General features: G+C 42.9%; 1 protein-coding gene across 3 annotated transcripts in view; it reads left to right on the top strand.

Moving 5' to 3' along the window:
• MGAT4A (alpha-1,3-mannosyl-glycoprotein 4-beta-N-acetylglucosaminyltransferase A) overlaps window positions 1–16,573 on the top strand; it is a 126,097-nt gene that overhangs the window by 56,591 nt on the left and 52,933 nt on the right. For all 3 annotated transcript variants that reach the window (XM_075916644.2, XM_075916656.2, XM_006137401.5), the window contains exon 5: window positions 3,162–3,295. In XM_075916644.2, the coding sequence (XP_075772759.1) occupies window positions 3,162–3,295 (134 nt within the window). The remainder of the gene's footprint in view (window positions 1–3,161; window positions 3,296–16,573) is intronic.

The raw sequence follows: 16,573 nt of genomic DNA, 5'->3' as shown, positions 1-16,573 counted from the left end.
TATATGTTACATGGCCTAAATTCAGGGATGTGAAAAACACACCATGAACCATGAAATCTGGTCTTTATGTAATTTTACCCTATGCGATATCATAGGGGAAAAGCACACAAAAGTACATGGTGTTTTTCAGACTAGGCGTCCTGTAGAGCTATTGTAAGGAGGTCGTGGTATTGACTTCTGCACTACCTGCAGAGCTGGGCATCTGGAGTGTGACAGGAGCTGGTCAGATGTACAGCTCTGAGACAACACTGTCATCAGCAGCTGTGCAGAAGTAATGGTGGAATGGCATGGTGTATTTCCACCCCTACTTCTGCGCTGCTGCCAGAGGAGGTGCTGCCTTCAGAGCTGGGAATTTAGATATCTGCTCTCTGACTACCAGCACTAAAGGCAGTGTAGAAGCAAGGGTGGTGACACTGACTCCATTCCAATAGCCTTGTGATCCTCCCTCTTGGGTCAGGACAGCCAGTGTGAGAGATGCTGATATAAGGACTTTGTGTTTATATTCTTCTGTTGTAAGAAAACACAAAGGCTATGTCTACACTTGGGGCTTCTTGCACAAGAACATCTTGCACAAGTGTTCTTGTGCAAGAACTCGTGTGCAAGAAAACGTCCACACTGCCATGTGCGAGCTGTGCTTTTGCGCAAGAGCGCCCATGGCAGTGTGGACGCTTTCTTGCGCAAGAAAGCTCTGATGGCCATTTTAGCCATAGGGTTTTCTTGCACGAGAAATCCCTGCGGAGCGTCCACACTGCCCTCTTGTGCAAGAGCTCCTGCGCAAGAGGGCTTACGCCTGTCAAAAAAGAGCGTAACTCTTGCACAAGCAGCCCCCTTACCACGCCGTACTGTAAATTTACTTGCGCAAGAGCAGGCGGGCAGTGTGGATGCTCTGCAGATTCTTGCGCAAGAACGGCCGCACTTGCGCAAGAAGCCGCAAGTGTAGACATAGCCAAATATGTATTTTAAAACACAATGAAATTTAAGATTGAAATTCACTTGAACTTCTTATATCTGGCAGTCTTGGGAAATTGACTATGCTGGATTATGGAATTTTCTGGACCATAGGTGTTTGCAATAATGAATGGTGATGTGGGGTTGGAATGCAAGGTCCGGGCATAAGAGGGAAAGGGTAAGCACCCTGCTTCTGGGCGCATATGTGGCTTTGCACCCCTTGTCGCTATCAGACACGCCATCTGCTGCTGTGGGAGCATCAGGGGAAAAGCCTCCAGACCAGCACTTTGTTGTGTTGTCTTCCCCCTACTGGGGGGTGGTGGGAAGGGGCAGAGTAGCAGTATACAGAGCTGCTTCTTTTCCCCTTGCCATGGTTTGAACCATGAGTGTTCTTGGATCACAAGCACCTGAATCACAGAGGTTCAATTGTATAAAAAACTATGAATTTCACGATTTTGAAAATGCTATCTCCATGAAATTTAGAAGAAGTGTCATTAATTTGGTAGTGCCCTATTTATATTTATTAACTGGAAAAGTGGAGGACTCAGACTTCTTCCACTGGGTAATGCAAACTGTATATTTCAAATGTAAATTGTAAAAAAAAAAATCCAGGGTCCCAGTACTAGTAGAAAAATTAAGATATGCTTCACCACCCTTCTGTCTTTCTGTTGTGCCTGCTTTGTAGGCATTTCTACTCAATCCAGAATTTAACGTCAGATGCCTTTCAGAGGGAGTTTGTAGGCACAAGAGGATGAGTTGTTAATGCCAATTAGTATTTTCAGCTCTAACCTGATTTTTTTTGTATTTTAAAGTGAGAGCCACTTGTATTTAAGTGCAGCTTTTTTCAGCATAGAGCCACTGGGCTTCCTCACTAATGCATATAGTTCTACTCATCCCTTTTGTTCCCTCTACCTGTTTTGCTCCCAGTGGGAGGGCAGCCCTGTGTATTGGGGGTAGGCTAAGGAGCATGAAGATTGAACAGCCAGGCAGAGGCACAGTGGTGGCGGGGAGAGGGTGCCAGGGAAGGTCCCTGCACTATAAGCAGGGAATGGATGCTGGCCCTGCCTGGCACCTTCCTCCCTCCCCTAGCCTGGAGAGCACTGGCCTGAGGGGGCCCCAGGTCTAGCTTGGGGACACATACTGCCTTCCCCATGCGCTGTTCTGTTCTGCCAGCTGGTGCAGCTGGGAGCATGTGTAGGAGAGGCAACCCATATCTGGAAGAGGAGGAGGGCTCCCAAAAAAGCACTGCCCTGTTTCAGGGTGCAGAAAGCCCTGTGGGCAGGGCCCAAAGACAGTACCCCTCTGTCCTGCTGTGATCTGACAGAATCTGCTGCTGCCAGGTGCCATTGCTCATGAGCCTCTGGCAGTAGCAGCATGAGATGCAAGTCTGTTCTTCCTTCCATTCCCTACTCCCCCTCAAGTCCCTTACCCTGCCCTTGTGCTGCCCCTTACCCCCAGCCTCTGCTCTCATGCTGCCTGCCTCTTCCCTGCAAGATGCCACCCCTCAACTCATCTGTGCTCCCTCCCGGCCAATTAGCTTGCTGTGCAAATGCAAGTGCAAATGAAAGAAAAATCTGGATTGTGGATTGGATGATGAGTTGAGCCTGGCCGATGTGGATCTATTTATAAGTTTCTTCTGCAAAAGTTATTTAATATTTTACTTTAAACTTCTAGTTGTTTTTTTATTTGTGAAAAATGGCTGTAACAAATTGGGAGGCTAAACTCTGGAAAAAGATTCTAGTTTACTTTGTGTTAGTCTCCGTGAAGACTATTTGAAATCCTGGGAGATGGGTGAGCACAAGTCTGCTCACTGCTAAAGGCCCCTCCCCAGCTCTGTGGGAGGGACCACTAGACCAGAGTTCCAGCTGATTACTTGGGACAACTAATGAAAAACAGGGTCAGGGTGCAGGTTCAGTCTCCATGCATTTTTAACTAACAGATACCATGGTTGTAACCATTTTAACAATAAATTAATACTGTGACACTTTTAGCATCTGGGTATTTTTCTTTTTTTTTTGGCTGTCTGCATTTCCTCTGTGAATTGATTTTGTTTTTGTTTTTATTAATTGTATTAACAATAATGCTGGTATGCTCTGGAATCGTTTTTGGGTACCACCATGTTATCTCTTAATAGTTCGAGTGTATTTCTGAATAAATGCTTTGTTAGATAAGACAGATATGAATTGTGCATTTGATTGTTTATTTCATTTCAGTTTCAATTGTAATGGGAATTCCCACTGTGAAGAGAAAAGTAAAGTCTTACCTGACAGAAACTCTTCACTCTCTCATTGATAAATTGTCTCCAGAAGAGAAATTGGATTGTGTTATGGTTGTCTTCATAGGAGAGGTAATCACATATATTTTTCAATCATTTTATTGTTCTATTTCTAAAAATTGGTTTGAATGTTCCACAAGGACATACAAGGTTATAGAAGAATGTTTTTTATTCTTTAAGTGATTGCTTATGTGCACTTCAGTAGGGGTGTGCATGTTGCATGCATGATTATTTGAAAACTTTTCCTTTAGTGGTACCCATTGGGTTGGCTATGGAGCTCCCTAGCACGTGGTGCCTTAAGGGAGCAGTATTTAGGACACTACTGGACCTTCCCCCTTCCTCATCCCCCATCCTTCCAGTGACAGTCTCTGGAGCCTCATATTGCTTTTGCTCTGCAAGCACGTTTTGGTATCCATTGTCATTAGTTCTTCAGTTTTCAGTTCTGTAGTTAGGTAGCATTAGTTAGCCTGGGGGAAGGGGAGGTACAGTTCCCCTAACTGGGACATACTGCAATTTCAGGGGTTCAAATCTTGAGAACTGTGGAAAGTCTAAGCTCAAGGGTGATCCACACTCCTCCTGACTTCGCTGTTTAATGGCCATCTCCAAAGCACTTAAGTGCCCCATTTGCCAAAGCTTTAAGACTCAAACTAAAAAAAGAATATGACTATCACCTGGAGTTCATACTCATGGAGATAGCTCTCCGTCTTCCACCTACGCTGGAGTTGGCACCAGCTCCAGTGTGAGCAGTGCAGTGGTCTTGGGGCAGCACCTTCAGCACCACATAAAATTGCCTTGAGGGTCCACTGCCACCTCCCCTCACCACAGCTGGGTTTAAGCATGCTGTGCTGTTCCTGCTCCTCAGTGCCATTGCTGCCATGGTCAGTCTCTGAATATTTGTTGGACTTGGGTGAGAAGTCCTCCATGTCCAGGCGAAGCCAGTACTGCTTACATTCCTGGCACTGTAGCCTTTGGGTTGCACTGGCGGCAGCAACAGTGGCAAGTACTTTTCCAGTGGCCCTTGTGGACTTCATGGGCCTACCACTATTCACAAGAGCTGGGTGTCTGGCTGATGAGTCTTGCCCCCATGCTCAGGGTTTAGCTGATCGCCATATTTGGGGTCGGGAAGGAATTTTCCTCCAGGGTAGATTGGCAGAGGCCCTGGAGGTTTTTTGCCTTGCTCTGTAGCATGGGGTACAGATCACAGCTGGAGGATCTCTGCATCTTGGGGTCTTCAAAGTATTTGAAGGCTTCAATATCTGAGAGATAGGTGAGAGGATTATTCTAGGAGGGGTGGGTGAGATTTTGTGGCCTGCACTGTGCAGGGGGTCAGACTAGATGATCATAATGGTCCCTTCTGACCTTAAAGTCTATGAGCTGCCCGCTGTGGCCATGTCTGATGTCCATGCCCCACTGTTTGCTACCTCAGATTAACAGCATTCTCCAAAAGAGCATGTGTACACACCTGAACCTGCGCCACCAAGCATGGCATCAAGCCCTCTCTTCTGGCACGGTGTACGACACTGATACTGGAGGCAGCTACACAAAAGCTGGCAGTCCCTGACTCTCTCCCTGGGGAGCAAGACGGTCAGCAAGCTCCTTTTCCACAGGCCTTGTTGTCCTCATTGCCAGAAGAGGCAGTGGCTGCTATCTCCACCACCACACTTCCTCCCATGGATAGCAGGGAGGATTTCTGATGGCAAGTGGAACAAATTCTGCAGTTGCAGGTGGAGGAGATCATCAAGGATGCTGACACGATGGTTTACATCCTCTCCTCAGAGGGCCCTTCAATGGTGGCCCTTCCGTTTGTTAAGACAGTCCAGAATACTACAAAGGTGTTATGGCAACCGTGGCATCCATACCTCCTGGATCCAAGGGCATTCATGCTTCACAAGGGTATGGGCACCTCTTTGTGCACCCATAGCCGGGCGGGGCTCCCTTCTGGTGGAAGCAGTGAACCACAAGGAGCGGCAGGGGCAGCCAGGGCCTGCACTCAAGTTGAAGGAAGTTAAAAAGCTAGACCTCTTTTGAGTGTCAGGTTTATTCCACCAGGGGTCTACAACTGTGAGTAGCTAGCCAGTAGGTGGTGCTGAACTGCTATTCCTTTAACTCCTGGAGTGCCCTTGCTAAAATTCAGGAGCTTCTTTCCACTGACTCCCACCAGGAATTTTCAGCCAATGTAGAGGAGGGCAAACAAGTTGCCAGAATCTCCCTGCAGGCAATCCTGGAATCTGCTGACTTAGTGGCCTGTACAATGCTCACAGCTATAACCATGAGAGAAGGCTCATGTTGCAGGTCTTTGGTATCTCTCTGGACATCTAGACTACTTTCCAAGACCTGCCTTTTGACTGTCCTGCTATTCACAGAGAACACTGACTCCTGTCTGCACAGTCTGAAAGATTCTAGGGTTACCCTTAAATCCTGGGGGATCTACACCCCTGCACTCCAGAGAAAGCACTTCAAGACCCAGACCCCTGCCTGCATCTACTCTGGCCAACCAAGACACAATTCTTTCTGGCATAGGGACCAGAATCGCAAGAGGCACCAGTCCCACTCTGTCTCAGGCCAGGATCAAGGGGACACTAAGCAACCCCCGGGACAAAACTCAGCTTTTGGGAGTGTGCCCAAGAATGGAGCACTAGTTTCCATATCGTGTCCTTTTTGGTTTGGCAACCGATTATCCCATTTCTACCATGCCTTGGCCCAGATCACCTCACTTTGCTGGGTCTTGACCAGGAGTAGGGGCAGAATACTCTATCCAGTTCTATTCCTTCCCACCCACGCAGCTTTACCCAACCCTCTTCAGGGACCCCTCTCATGAGCATCTCCTTATGCAGGAGGTGCAAGCACTCCTCACACTGGGCGCCACAAAGGAGGTGTGTCAGATTTTATTGATCCCAAGGCCCAAGCACAAGTTCAGACCCTGTCTGGACCCGCAGAACCTCAATATCTTTATCAAGAAGTTCAAGTTTTGGATCTCCTTAGCCACAACCATATCTTCCCTGGATCCAGAGAATTGGTATACCACCTTCACATTTCTATAATCCCAGCCCACAGAAGATTTCTCAAGTTTGTGGTCAGTGACCACTATTATTAGTTTATGATGCTCCCTTTCTGTTTTTCTGTGATCCCTCAGGTGTTCACAAAATGCTTGGTGGTCATGGTGACTTTCCTCTGGAAGCATCAAGTGCATTTCTACCCATACCTAGACAACTGGCTCATCAAAGGCAAGTCCAAAGAGTGGATTCTGGCTCACGTTGCCCTAGTGAGGACAGTTTTCACTGACCTAGGTCTTCTCCTAAAAAGAGTCCAAGTCACCCCTAATTATGACTCAAAGGATAGAGTTTATAGGCAACAGTCTCCCCGTGCCCAAAGGCTGTTTTCACACAATGTCTGACCTCCGTCAGCAGTTCTGCACTTCCATAGTAAGGATCTGTATACGACCTGGTCAAGGTCCTGGTGCTGATCCTGATAGCTCATTTAATGAAGGCACAATCTTCCTTGGTAGCATTCCTTGTATAGGTCTTTATCCAGAGTATCTGCTGGGAAGCCGCGTGGTAATCCTGTCACATCTTGACATTGCACCAGGCAGAAATGAGATGATGCGGCCTTTTCAGGGCAGTCCTGCAGGCAGCAACCAGGTGATTTCTGACCCCTTTTCCATGGAAACTGCTGGTGAGTCACCTATTGGAATGCACATGAGCAATCACCTGAAGAAGAAAAAATGGTTACCTACCTTTTGTAAATATTCTTCAAGATGTGTTGCTCATGTCCATTTTAGACTCCATGCACCTGTCCTCTGATTAATTTGGCAAGAAGAAACAGAGAGTGGGAGGGGTCAGCAGTGTTCTATATATTGTTCCTTGAAGGCGCCATGCCAGGGGGCACTACTGCCAATGCAGTGGGTAGCACTAAGGGAAAAATTCTCCAATGACTGTGCACGCAGGACATGCACGTCTTTTGGAATGGAGATGAGCAACACTTGAAGAACAATAGCTACAAAAGGTAGGTAACTTTTTTTTTTCTGTGGTTGTGCATGAGGTGGCAGAGTGCATGGTTCACATGTTATACTGAGATACATCACCTTGAAATTGTGTGTATGAAGGACTTTCTGTTCAAAAGAAAGAAAGTGGAGGAAGATCCAGAGGCTCCATTTCCCACTGATGACAGTGGCATGTGATGATGCTGGAGAACACTATGGCAGCTGTTGGGCTTCAGTAGCCTCTGCAGGGTGCTAGCTTGGTGGGGAGGATTCCTCTTTTATACATGTGCTTAATCCTCCTACTCTGGGTACTGTGCTGAGGATTTTGTCCATAATGCATAATAGTGCTGACAGCTGTGTTTGTTTTTCTGGACAATATGTTTATCCTGCTAAAAGATTAATATTTCGTGACCCTAGTCTTTTGGTGGACACCATTCAAACAAAATTTCATTGGACAGTTTGGAAAGCTGAGTTATTGTTGTTGAGTACACCAGATGTTCTAGCTCGCATCAAAAGGACAACCAAGAACAAGTGTCTCTTAGGAAGAATTTTATCAGTTGCTGCAAAGGCCGCAAATCTCTTTTTAGAACTGTGTGCTCTCCTTGATAAATTGTGATCTGAGTTACACAACGTGGCAGGGTTTATAAAGGACTGATTCTCACACATCTAATTGTATAATTTACTCATGAAGCAGAGTGATTTTTCATTACAGGGGCTCATTACTATCTGTTTTAGGGGCAATGTGAAAACTATCTGTTGAATGAGCCTATAGTTGTACAGTGGCCTATATTTACTTCAGCTTATGTAAGCCAGAACCTTTCTGTGAGTGAGAGTTGAGTGAAACGAACACTCAAGTGGCTATAGTTCTGTTATCAGAACACACTGAGAAATCAGCAAATTCTAATGCCTCCTTTTTAATGTTTTAGACACTCCACTTGACATGTTAAATTTGAACAACCTGGGAGTCATTCTAGGTCATATTGCTCTCCCTTTTTCCTACCTGTCAACCATGACTATGGGTGTGAATATTACATTTGGGTAGCTGTCAATCTTCATAAACTGCAGAAAAAGTTCTTGGGACATGCTGATTGGTAACAGCATGAATGGAATTAATATGAAAATTCATAGTGATTTTATTGCTACATGCAATTTTGTCCTGAATTACATTAAAGATGCTAAAATTCCTACTAGTTAATATTTTTCTCATTTCAACCTGTAAAAATGTAGATGGATTTTCTATTTTGTTTTTCTGGTGTGATGAAGAAGAGGGATTGTTGTTTGCTCTGAGAATTACAGTTATCTGATAACCACTCTGCCAAAAGTAAAGAACAGGAGTCGAGATCTGGATTGAACTCTATCATTTTTATATGACTTTAAATAAATCACATTTCTTTGCCTCTGTTTTCCATGGGGTTATGAATTTGTCCTTTTGTATCACCGACAAGCAGAGCCAAACCTTGGAGCTTAGTGCATGAGCCTCTACTGCAGTGGTCCCCAATGTTTTGGGGCTGCCGGGCGCATGGGGACGGGGTCGCTCACAGGCCACGTGACTGGGGGCGAGGCCAAGCATGCGCCGTGCGCCTGGGGCCGGCACCAGCACGCGTGGCACGCCCGGGGCCGGGGCCGCCCATGCTCCCGGGGCTGGCACCTGCCGCACGCCCGGGGGCGGGGCCAGCCCAGATTGTTCCGCGGGCGCACATAAATGGCCCGGCGGGCGCCATGGCACCCACAGGCACCGCATTGGGGACCACTGCTCTACTGCATGAACTGAAAGCTAGCTGGCTATCAGCTAAGGCAGTAGAGCAGATTCATTATTCTCTCTAAGTGGTTTCAGTGCCTCTAGAGGGACAGTATACCACATCCGGAAATACACATTAAGGGATGAGGATATGAAAATAAATCACATTTTGTGAGGTGTCCCAAGATTCTGATTAATAAAAGCCACATGCCTGCATGTAAATAAATGAACTTCAAAGTTTTAAACAGCCTCTATAATTGTGGTGTCCAATCAGTTCTGAAGCAGAAGCCACTATAGTGGCTATTGCTATAGCAAACTAGCCTCACTCAAATGTCCAAATAGCTACATTGTTCAAGCCAGCTGTCCACACTCAACTGGCCAAATAGCCACTAATGGCTAGTGTTGACCCCATGGTTCTGTAATTTCTGGAAGAGGAGGGCTGGACTTCATCTGGAGTCAGTCATTGGTACCACATTTGTCACCTGTCCTCAAGGTGTTGCCTTAAGAACACCACAGTGTACTTTTCAAATACATCCTTGTGGGTTGTTGGCCCAGGTGTGAAAGACTAGACTGAGAACCTTGATTTGAATCCCTGGCATGTCTAGGCAGTATACATGTCACTAACTTTTGCCTGGCCTAGCTTTTCTTTCCTTCCCCTCCCCCCGTCTTTACTATTCCGTTTGCTGTATTTTATATTTTTCTGAAGATCCAACTTCTTGTGAGCATAGTGTACAATTTGCCTCTGTAAACTCTCCTTTAATGATGAAGAATCATTTCTCACTGAGCAAGCCAACTGTACACAACATTTTGCCAGCTTCTACAGCCTGGAATTAGTGGCTCTATTAAGAGTTATCTTTGGTTATTTGAAGGACAGACCACTACTTTTTAATTAAAAGCATGAACTTGTACCACTAATGTCAGAGGATTTTGCCATTGATTTAATAGAAACATGATCAGGCTTCTAATGAACTGTTGGAAACCTGCAACAGAAAACTTGTATGACCACATGAAAATGTATAACCACTTCTAACAGAGAGGATGATGGTGCCAAATATAACAGTTTGCCATCTGAGAATTACGTCTGTAGCTCTGGGTCTTTCACTGCTTATGGATTTTTATTTCATCCAGTATCTGTATATGGCAAAGCTAATTTTCCCAGTAACTACAGAATGCCTATGCTGCTTCCACATCTCATTTGTCTGAGGTTTACGTCAGTAGCCAGAAGATCTTTTTCTGCTCTGCCCTGACCCCTTCATTGTTTCTCATTTTGACCTATGTTTTATTCCCAAATCTTTTCTAGATTAATATTTTATATTCATAAACGTTAAGGAATGTCAAGAGTTAGAATCACCAGATTTTTTTAATATATTTCTGTAAGCTAGTTACAGAGCAGGCAGATTCTTTGCCTCTTTCCTGTCTTGGGTTGTAGTTATACTCCTAGTATAGCCCATAGCGGTTTTGCCACTCACTTCAGGAAGAGTAGGAGGGCACACTTAAAAACAATGAAGTAATTCAGCTTTTAGGCCAGGGTCTGTCTGTCTCTGTATATTTAAAAAAAAAAATCACTAATAAGTTGAAGTGTGAGACATTTATTAGCTCTTTAAAGGGACATAGGCATCTTGAAAAACATTTCTGCCAACATTTCTTTACCAAGTTACTTGATGGCCTCTTGAAGGTCACAATCACAGAATCGGAATGAACGTCAAGTCTTTTTTTTTGTTTAAGTCACTGCTTTCCAAGATAGTCCTTTTTCTGTAAGCATGGCTTACATTCTTCAATCCTCGATGTATATACTGTATTTACAATTAGCCATATTAAAATGTATATTGTTTTCTTGCACTCAGGTTTACCAAGAACTCCATGTTGCTCTTCTTTTGTTATTACTCCTCCAAGTTTTGATCAAATTCTAATTTTATCAGTGATGATTTTGTTTTATTTGACGTCATTTATAAAGATATTAACTCATGTAGGGCCAAGAACTAATCCTGCTAGAAACACACCTGTTCTTTGATGATTGCCTGTTTTCAACTGTTGTGAGATTTATCAGATAGTCAGCTTTTAATTCATTTTACATATAGTATATTCATTTTATATCCTAGTTTTTAATCAAAATGTTATGCAGTACCAGATCTTATCCCTTATAGAAATCTACATGTATTATGTCATCACTATTGCCTCTATCAACCAAACTTGAAATCTGATTTTAAAAATTAAGACAGTTTGATGGGATCTATTTTCCATAAATCCATGTTAATTGGCATTAATTATATTACTGACCTTTAATTCTTTATGGAGGCCCATATGAGCAGTTCCATTGTCTTACCCATGATTTCCAGATTGTCAGAAATCTCTAGTTACTTCAATCATCATGTTAACCTTTTAAAAATATTAGCCTAATAATATCTTTCTTTTGGTCTTCTGGAACCTCCCCAGCATTCCAAGATTTATTGAAAATCAACATTTATGGTCCATTGAGTCTTTGGTTATCTCTTTTGAAAGTCTTAGATGCAAGCTATCCAGGCCTGCTAATTTTAAAAGTGTCTCACTTTAGTAGCTGCTTTAGTCTCCTTGGGTAGCCATGTTAGTCTGTAACTGAAAATCCTTAAACAATGAATGGTCCTACAGCGCCTTAAAGACTAACAAAAAATGTAGATGGTATAATGAGCTTTTGTGGGCACAACTCACTTCAGATGAATGGAGCAAAGGGTCCAGAGGTACAAATAAATAGCAGAAAAAGAGGGGATGAGGAGGGAAAGAAAAGGGGAAAAAATATTGTCAATTAGTGTACATGCTAAATGAAAAACTTAAACAACAAATAGATTAGTAGCACCTTAAAGACTAACAAAACATGTAGATGGAATTATTAGCTTTTGTGGGCACAGCCCACTTCTAAAGAAGTGGGTTACATCCACAAAAGCTCATGATACCATCTACATGTTTTGTTAGTCTTTAAGGTGCTACTAGGTTATTTGTTTAAGTTTTTCCTGTTACAGACTAATTTGGCTATCCCTCGGAAGCTTTTGAACATGCAAATAGAGAGGGCTGTAAGTGCCTGATGCTTAGTTTTTGATGTCATTAAGGTGTTGAATGTAGCAGCCCATCCAGTTAGGTCTTTAATCAAACCTTGATTAAAGGTGTCAGATATGCAAATGAAGGCAAGTTCCACAGCTTCCCGCTCCAGCTTGTTTTTGAAATTGCCTTGTAATAGTATAGTCACTTTTAGATCCATTAATGAGTACCCAGGCAAGTTAAAATGTCCCTAACAGGTTTCTGTGTGTTATCATTTCGAAAATCTGATTTGTATCCATTGATCCTTTGTCATAGATACTTTCCAGTTTGGCCAATATATATGGCAGAGCGGCATTGCTGACACTTGATGGCATAGATCATATTAGGGGATTTGCAGTTGTATGAGCCTCTGATGCGGTGCCAACATCCTGCTGGCAAATGCATGTTTTTTGGATACAGATGATATAGTGTACTTTGAAGTTCGGTTATACAAGGAACATTCAAAAATCCCTTCTAATATATTCACTTTTCAGAAATTTAGGAACCAGTGTACCATAACACACTGTATTGTTAAAAAATGCATTTACAGGCATTTTGAACACTGCTATCCCTTTTTACAAAACAGAACATAGACACAAAGTGACTTGAGACTTGTCTAGACAGTGCAGCATAGTGCACTATGGGGTACGGATGTTAAAATGTGTGTAATTGATTAACCATATAACCGCTGAAATTTTCAGCGGTTACACCGTTTCACTCAGAATTGCCACCAGCTCCCAGGAGTCGGCATGCACCAGCTCCTGCCTGCCACCTTGCTTGTGGGGAGCCGGTTGCTGCCCTATGCTGCTGATTTGATAGAGGCAGCAGCATGGGGCAGCAGGCAATTCTCCTGGAGTCAGTGCACGCAGAGAGACAGCTTTTTAGCTGCTTTCCAGCTCGTACCAGCTCCCACCTTCCGCCTTGTGCTGCTGCCTCTGATATTGGACCGGGAGCTGCATGTAGCCATTTGGGTAACTGAGAATTTCATACTTATTGGATACCCATTGAAACGGCTACACTCCTATATCCCTACTACAGGAGTGTGATTCTGTAGTGCACAAGCAGCTCCATGTAGTCCCTGCTGGTGAGCACTATAGATTTTATACGGTGCTTTAATGTAGATATTATATGAAAGCACAATAGGTGACTCTGTACGCTAGCAGGATTTGGGTGGACCAGTTAGTAGTGGACAACATGTTGGTATGTTTTAGAAATCTCACCAATATAGGGTACTTTGCTGCACAATCAATCACTTAGGATTATGCAGTCTGTGAAAGAGCCAGCAGCTGATTCTGTAACTTCTAACTCAGTTTTCCATGCCTGTGTATTAATTGCAAAAACAAGCTATGTTATGAGTTAATAGCTTGAAAATTTTTACTTTTAGCACTAATCTTAAAATACAAATAAATATAGTGTTCCAGATCATAGCAGTTTTTAAGCAAAAGCTTTAGCATTTATACTAATCATGAGAACAGTTTTCTCCAGGGCTGACAGTGTGTGCCAAATGTCAACACAGAATAACTATTATGGCTGAGTTGTAGTATAAACTAATAAATGTAAGGCTTGTAAGAAATTCCTAAAACAGCCTTAACTGTAACAGCATAAATGTACTCCTTCATATGGTATCTTGCTCTCCACAAAAGCAGTACTGAGATTCTCAACACTTTTCAAACACATTTTGTTCACTAACCGTATATGCCAGGTCTACTAATACAAGTCTGGTTTTGTTCCTGCAACCCTATATTATTTTAGTAAGAAAAGCAGTTCCCGGAATGCAGTATGGTGAGAGACCAGAACTAGTTTGCAAAGTTATGCCTGTCTTATTGGAAGCCATCTACATTCAGTTAGTATGTAAAGTGGGACACTGTTTACTGAGTGGGTTAAAGCAATCCATTTTTAATATACTATATGCTCAAAAGACTGTTAAAATAATCAATGATCTTTAATTCAGACATATGGGTAAAATATAATAAGGTACACCTCTGTTTTTGTTCCTCCGTTCCCATTACACATGTCTCTCACTTCTTGCACTTTGCATGTTAAATGATCCATTTTTAAAATTTCTCATTTGAATTTCCCCAAGCTCACTAGCCATGTTCCTCTTCCTTTCCCTATAAACTTAACTTCATACTGGTTTAACTTTTTACATAGTATGTTGAAAAAATGACATGAAAAGAATATTAAGGTTGGAAACTCAAAAGTTAGGAAATGATAGAATAAAGGTTGTCTGTTTAATTTATTCTTATATCATTCCTATAAGGTAATATGGTATTATTACCCCATTTTTACATCTGAAGACATGAAGCTCAACAATATTAAGGCCATAACTAAATCCATTACATCTGAGTACATAACTAGAATTTAATTTTTCAGAGTATGTTAGCATTTTATAAGTTCAGAGCACAGATGGCATTGATTTAAGTTGGGATTCTGAGTACTTAGCACTTGTGTAAATCAGGCCCTAATTGCCTGAAGTTGGGCACCTAGAAAATTAATACGTAATCAGTGGCTACCTGTGGAAAAATGTGGTTTAAAAAATATGCCTAGCATCATATGGTAACTTTGTAGGTGAGGCAAGGATAGAATCCTGTTCTCCAGCAGGGCAATCAACTGCCTTAACATAAGACCATCCTTTCTTTTCCTCCCTCTCTCACAATAGTTTCCAAATTCCAGTAAAGCAGCAGTTCTACAGACAGTAGGCTTATGCATTGCACAGTCTTGATTCATTCTCTGAGCAGTGTCCATTCAATTTGTTGAATGAGGCAGAAGTCTGGTGGAAAAAAATAGTATGCAATCATATAGTTAAAGCATCAGAGAAGTCCTGTGACACCTTATAGACTAACAGATTTATTGGAGCATAAGCTTTCATGGGCAAAGACCCACTTCGTCAAATGAATGTAGTAGAAATTCCAGAGGCAAGTATAAATATACAGGCATAAAAAAAGAGTACCAATCAAGAGAAAGGTTAGAGATAAGGTCAGTTCAGTCAGGGAGGATGAGGCCCCCTTCTAGAAGCTGATGTGGAGGTGTGAACACCAAGGGAGGAGAAACTGCTTTTGTAGTTGGCTAGCCATTCACCCTATACCGAAAAACTACTGACCACTATGCCTACCTACATGCTTCCATCCTGGACACACCACACGATCCATTGTCTACAGCCAAGCACTAAGATTCAACCACATTTGCTCCAGCCCCTCAGACAGAGACAAACACCTACAAGATCTTCACCAAGCATACCTGAAACTGCAATACCCACCTGAGGAAGTGAGGAAACAGATTGACAGAGCCAGCCATGTACCCAGAAGCTGCCTGCTGCAAGACAGACCCAACAAAGAAAATAACAGAACACCACTGGCCATCACCTACAGTCTCCAGTTAAAACCTCTCCAACGTATCATCAGTTATCTACAAACCATCCTGGACAATGACCCCCCACTCTCACACACCTTGGGAGGTAGGCCAGTCCTCTCCTACAGACAACCTGCCAACCTGAAGCAAATTCTCATCAGCAATTATATACCACACCACAGTAACTCTAACTCAGGAACCAATCCCTGCCACAAACCTTGGTGCCAACTCTGCCCACATGTCTACACCAGTGACACCATCACAGGACCTAACCACATCAGCCACACCATCATGGGCTCATTCACCTACACATCTATCAATGTAATATATGCCATCATATGCCAGCAATGCCTCTCTGCCATATACATCAGCCAAACTGGACAGTTCCTACGTTAAAGCATAAATGGACACAAATCAGATATCAGGAATGGTAATATACAAAAACTTGTTAGAGAACACGTCAATCTTCCTGGACACACAGTAGCAGATTTTAAAGTAGCCACCCTGCAACAAAAAAAACTTCAAAAAACAGACTTCAAAGAGAAACTGCAGAGATACAATTCATCTGCAAATTTGACACTATCGTTTTAGGATTAAACAAAGACTGAATGGCTAGCCAGCTACAAAAGCAGTTTCTCCTCTCCTGTTCACACCTCCACATCTGATGCTAGAAGTGGGCCTCACACTCCCTGTCTGAATTGACCTCTTTATCTCTGACCTTACTCTTGATTGGAACTCTTTTCTTATGCCTATATATTTATACCTGTCTCTGGAATTTCCACTACATGCATCTGACAAAGTGGGTCTTTGTCCACGAAAGCTTATGCTCCAATAAATCTGCTAGTCTGTAAGGTGCCACAGGGCTTCTTGTTGTTCATATAGTTTAAAGATTCACAGATTCCATGATCAGAATGAACCATTCTGGTTATAAGGTATGTCCTGTATAACATAGTCCATACAATTTATCCCAGATATTTCCTGAAGTACATCTAACCTTGATTTTAAAATTGTCAGTGAGGGAGAATCCATCAGGATCCTTATTTCCAGTGCGAATTTGTCTTCAGCTTATGCCATTGGACCATGTTATACCTTTCTCTTTAGCAGAAAAAAAGTGCATTATTAAAAACTGGTTTCCTATATGGGCGACTATAAACTCTAATCTAGTCATCACTTAACTTTTTCCTTAAGACACATGGATTGAGCTTTTTGAGTCCATCATAAAGCATGTTTTCTAATC

The sequence above is a fragment of the Pelodiscus sinensis genome, chromosome 1 (genome assembly GCF_052426305.1).
Source record: "Pelodiscus sinensis isolate ZL-2025 chromosome 1, ASM5242630v1, whole genome shotgun sequence".
Taxonomy (NCBI): Eukaryota; Metazoa; Chordata; order Testudines; family Trionychidae; genus Pelodiscus; species Pelodiscus sinensis.
This window is presented reverse-complemented; position numbering and strand designations above follow the sequence as displayed.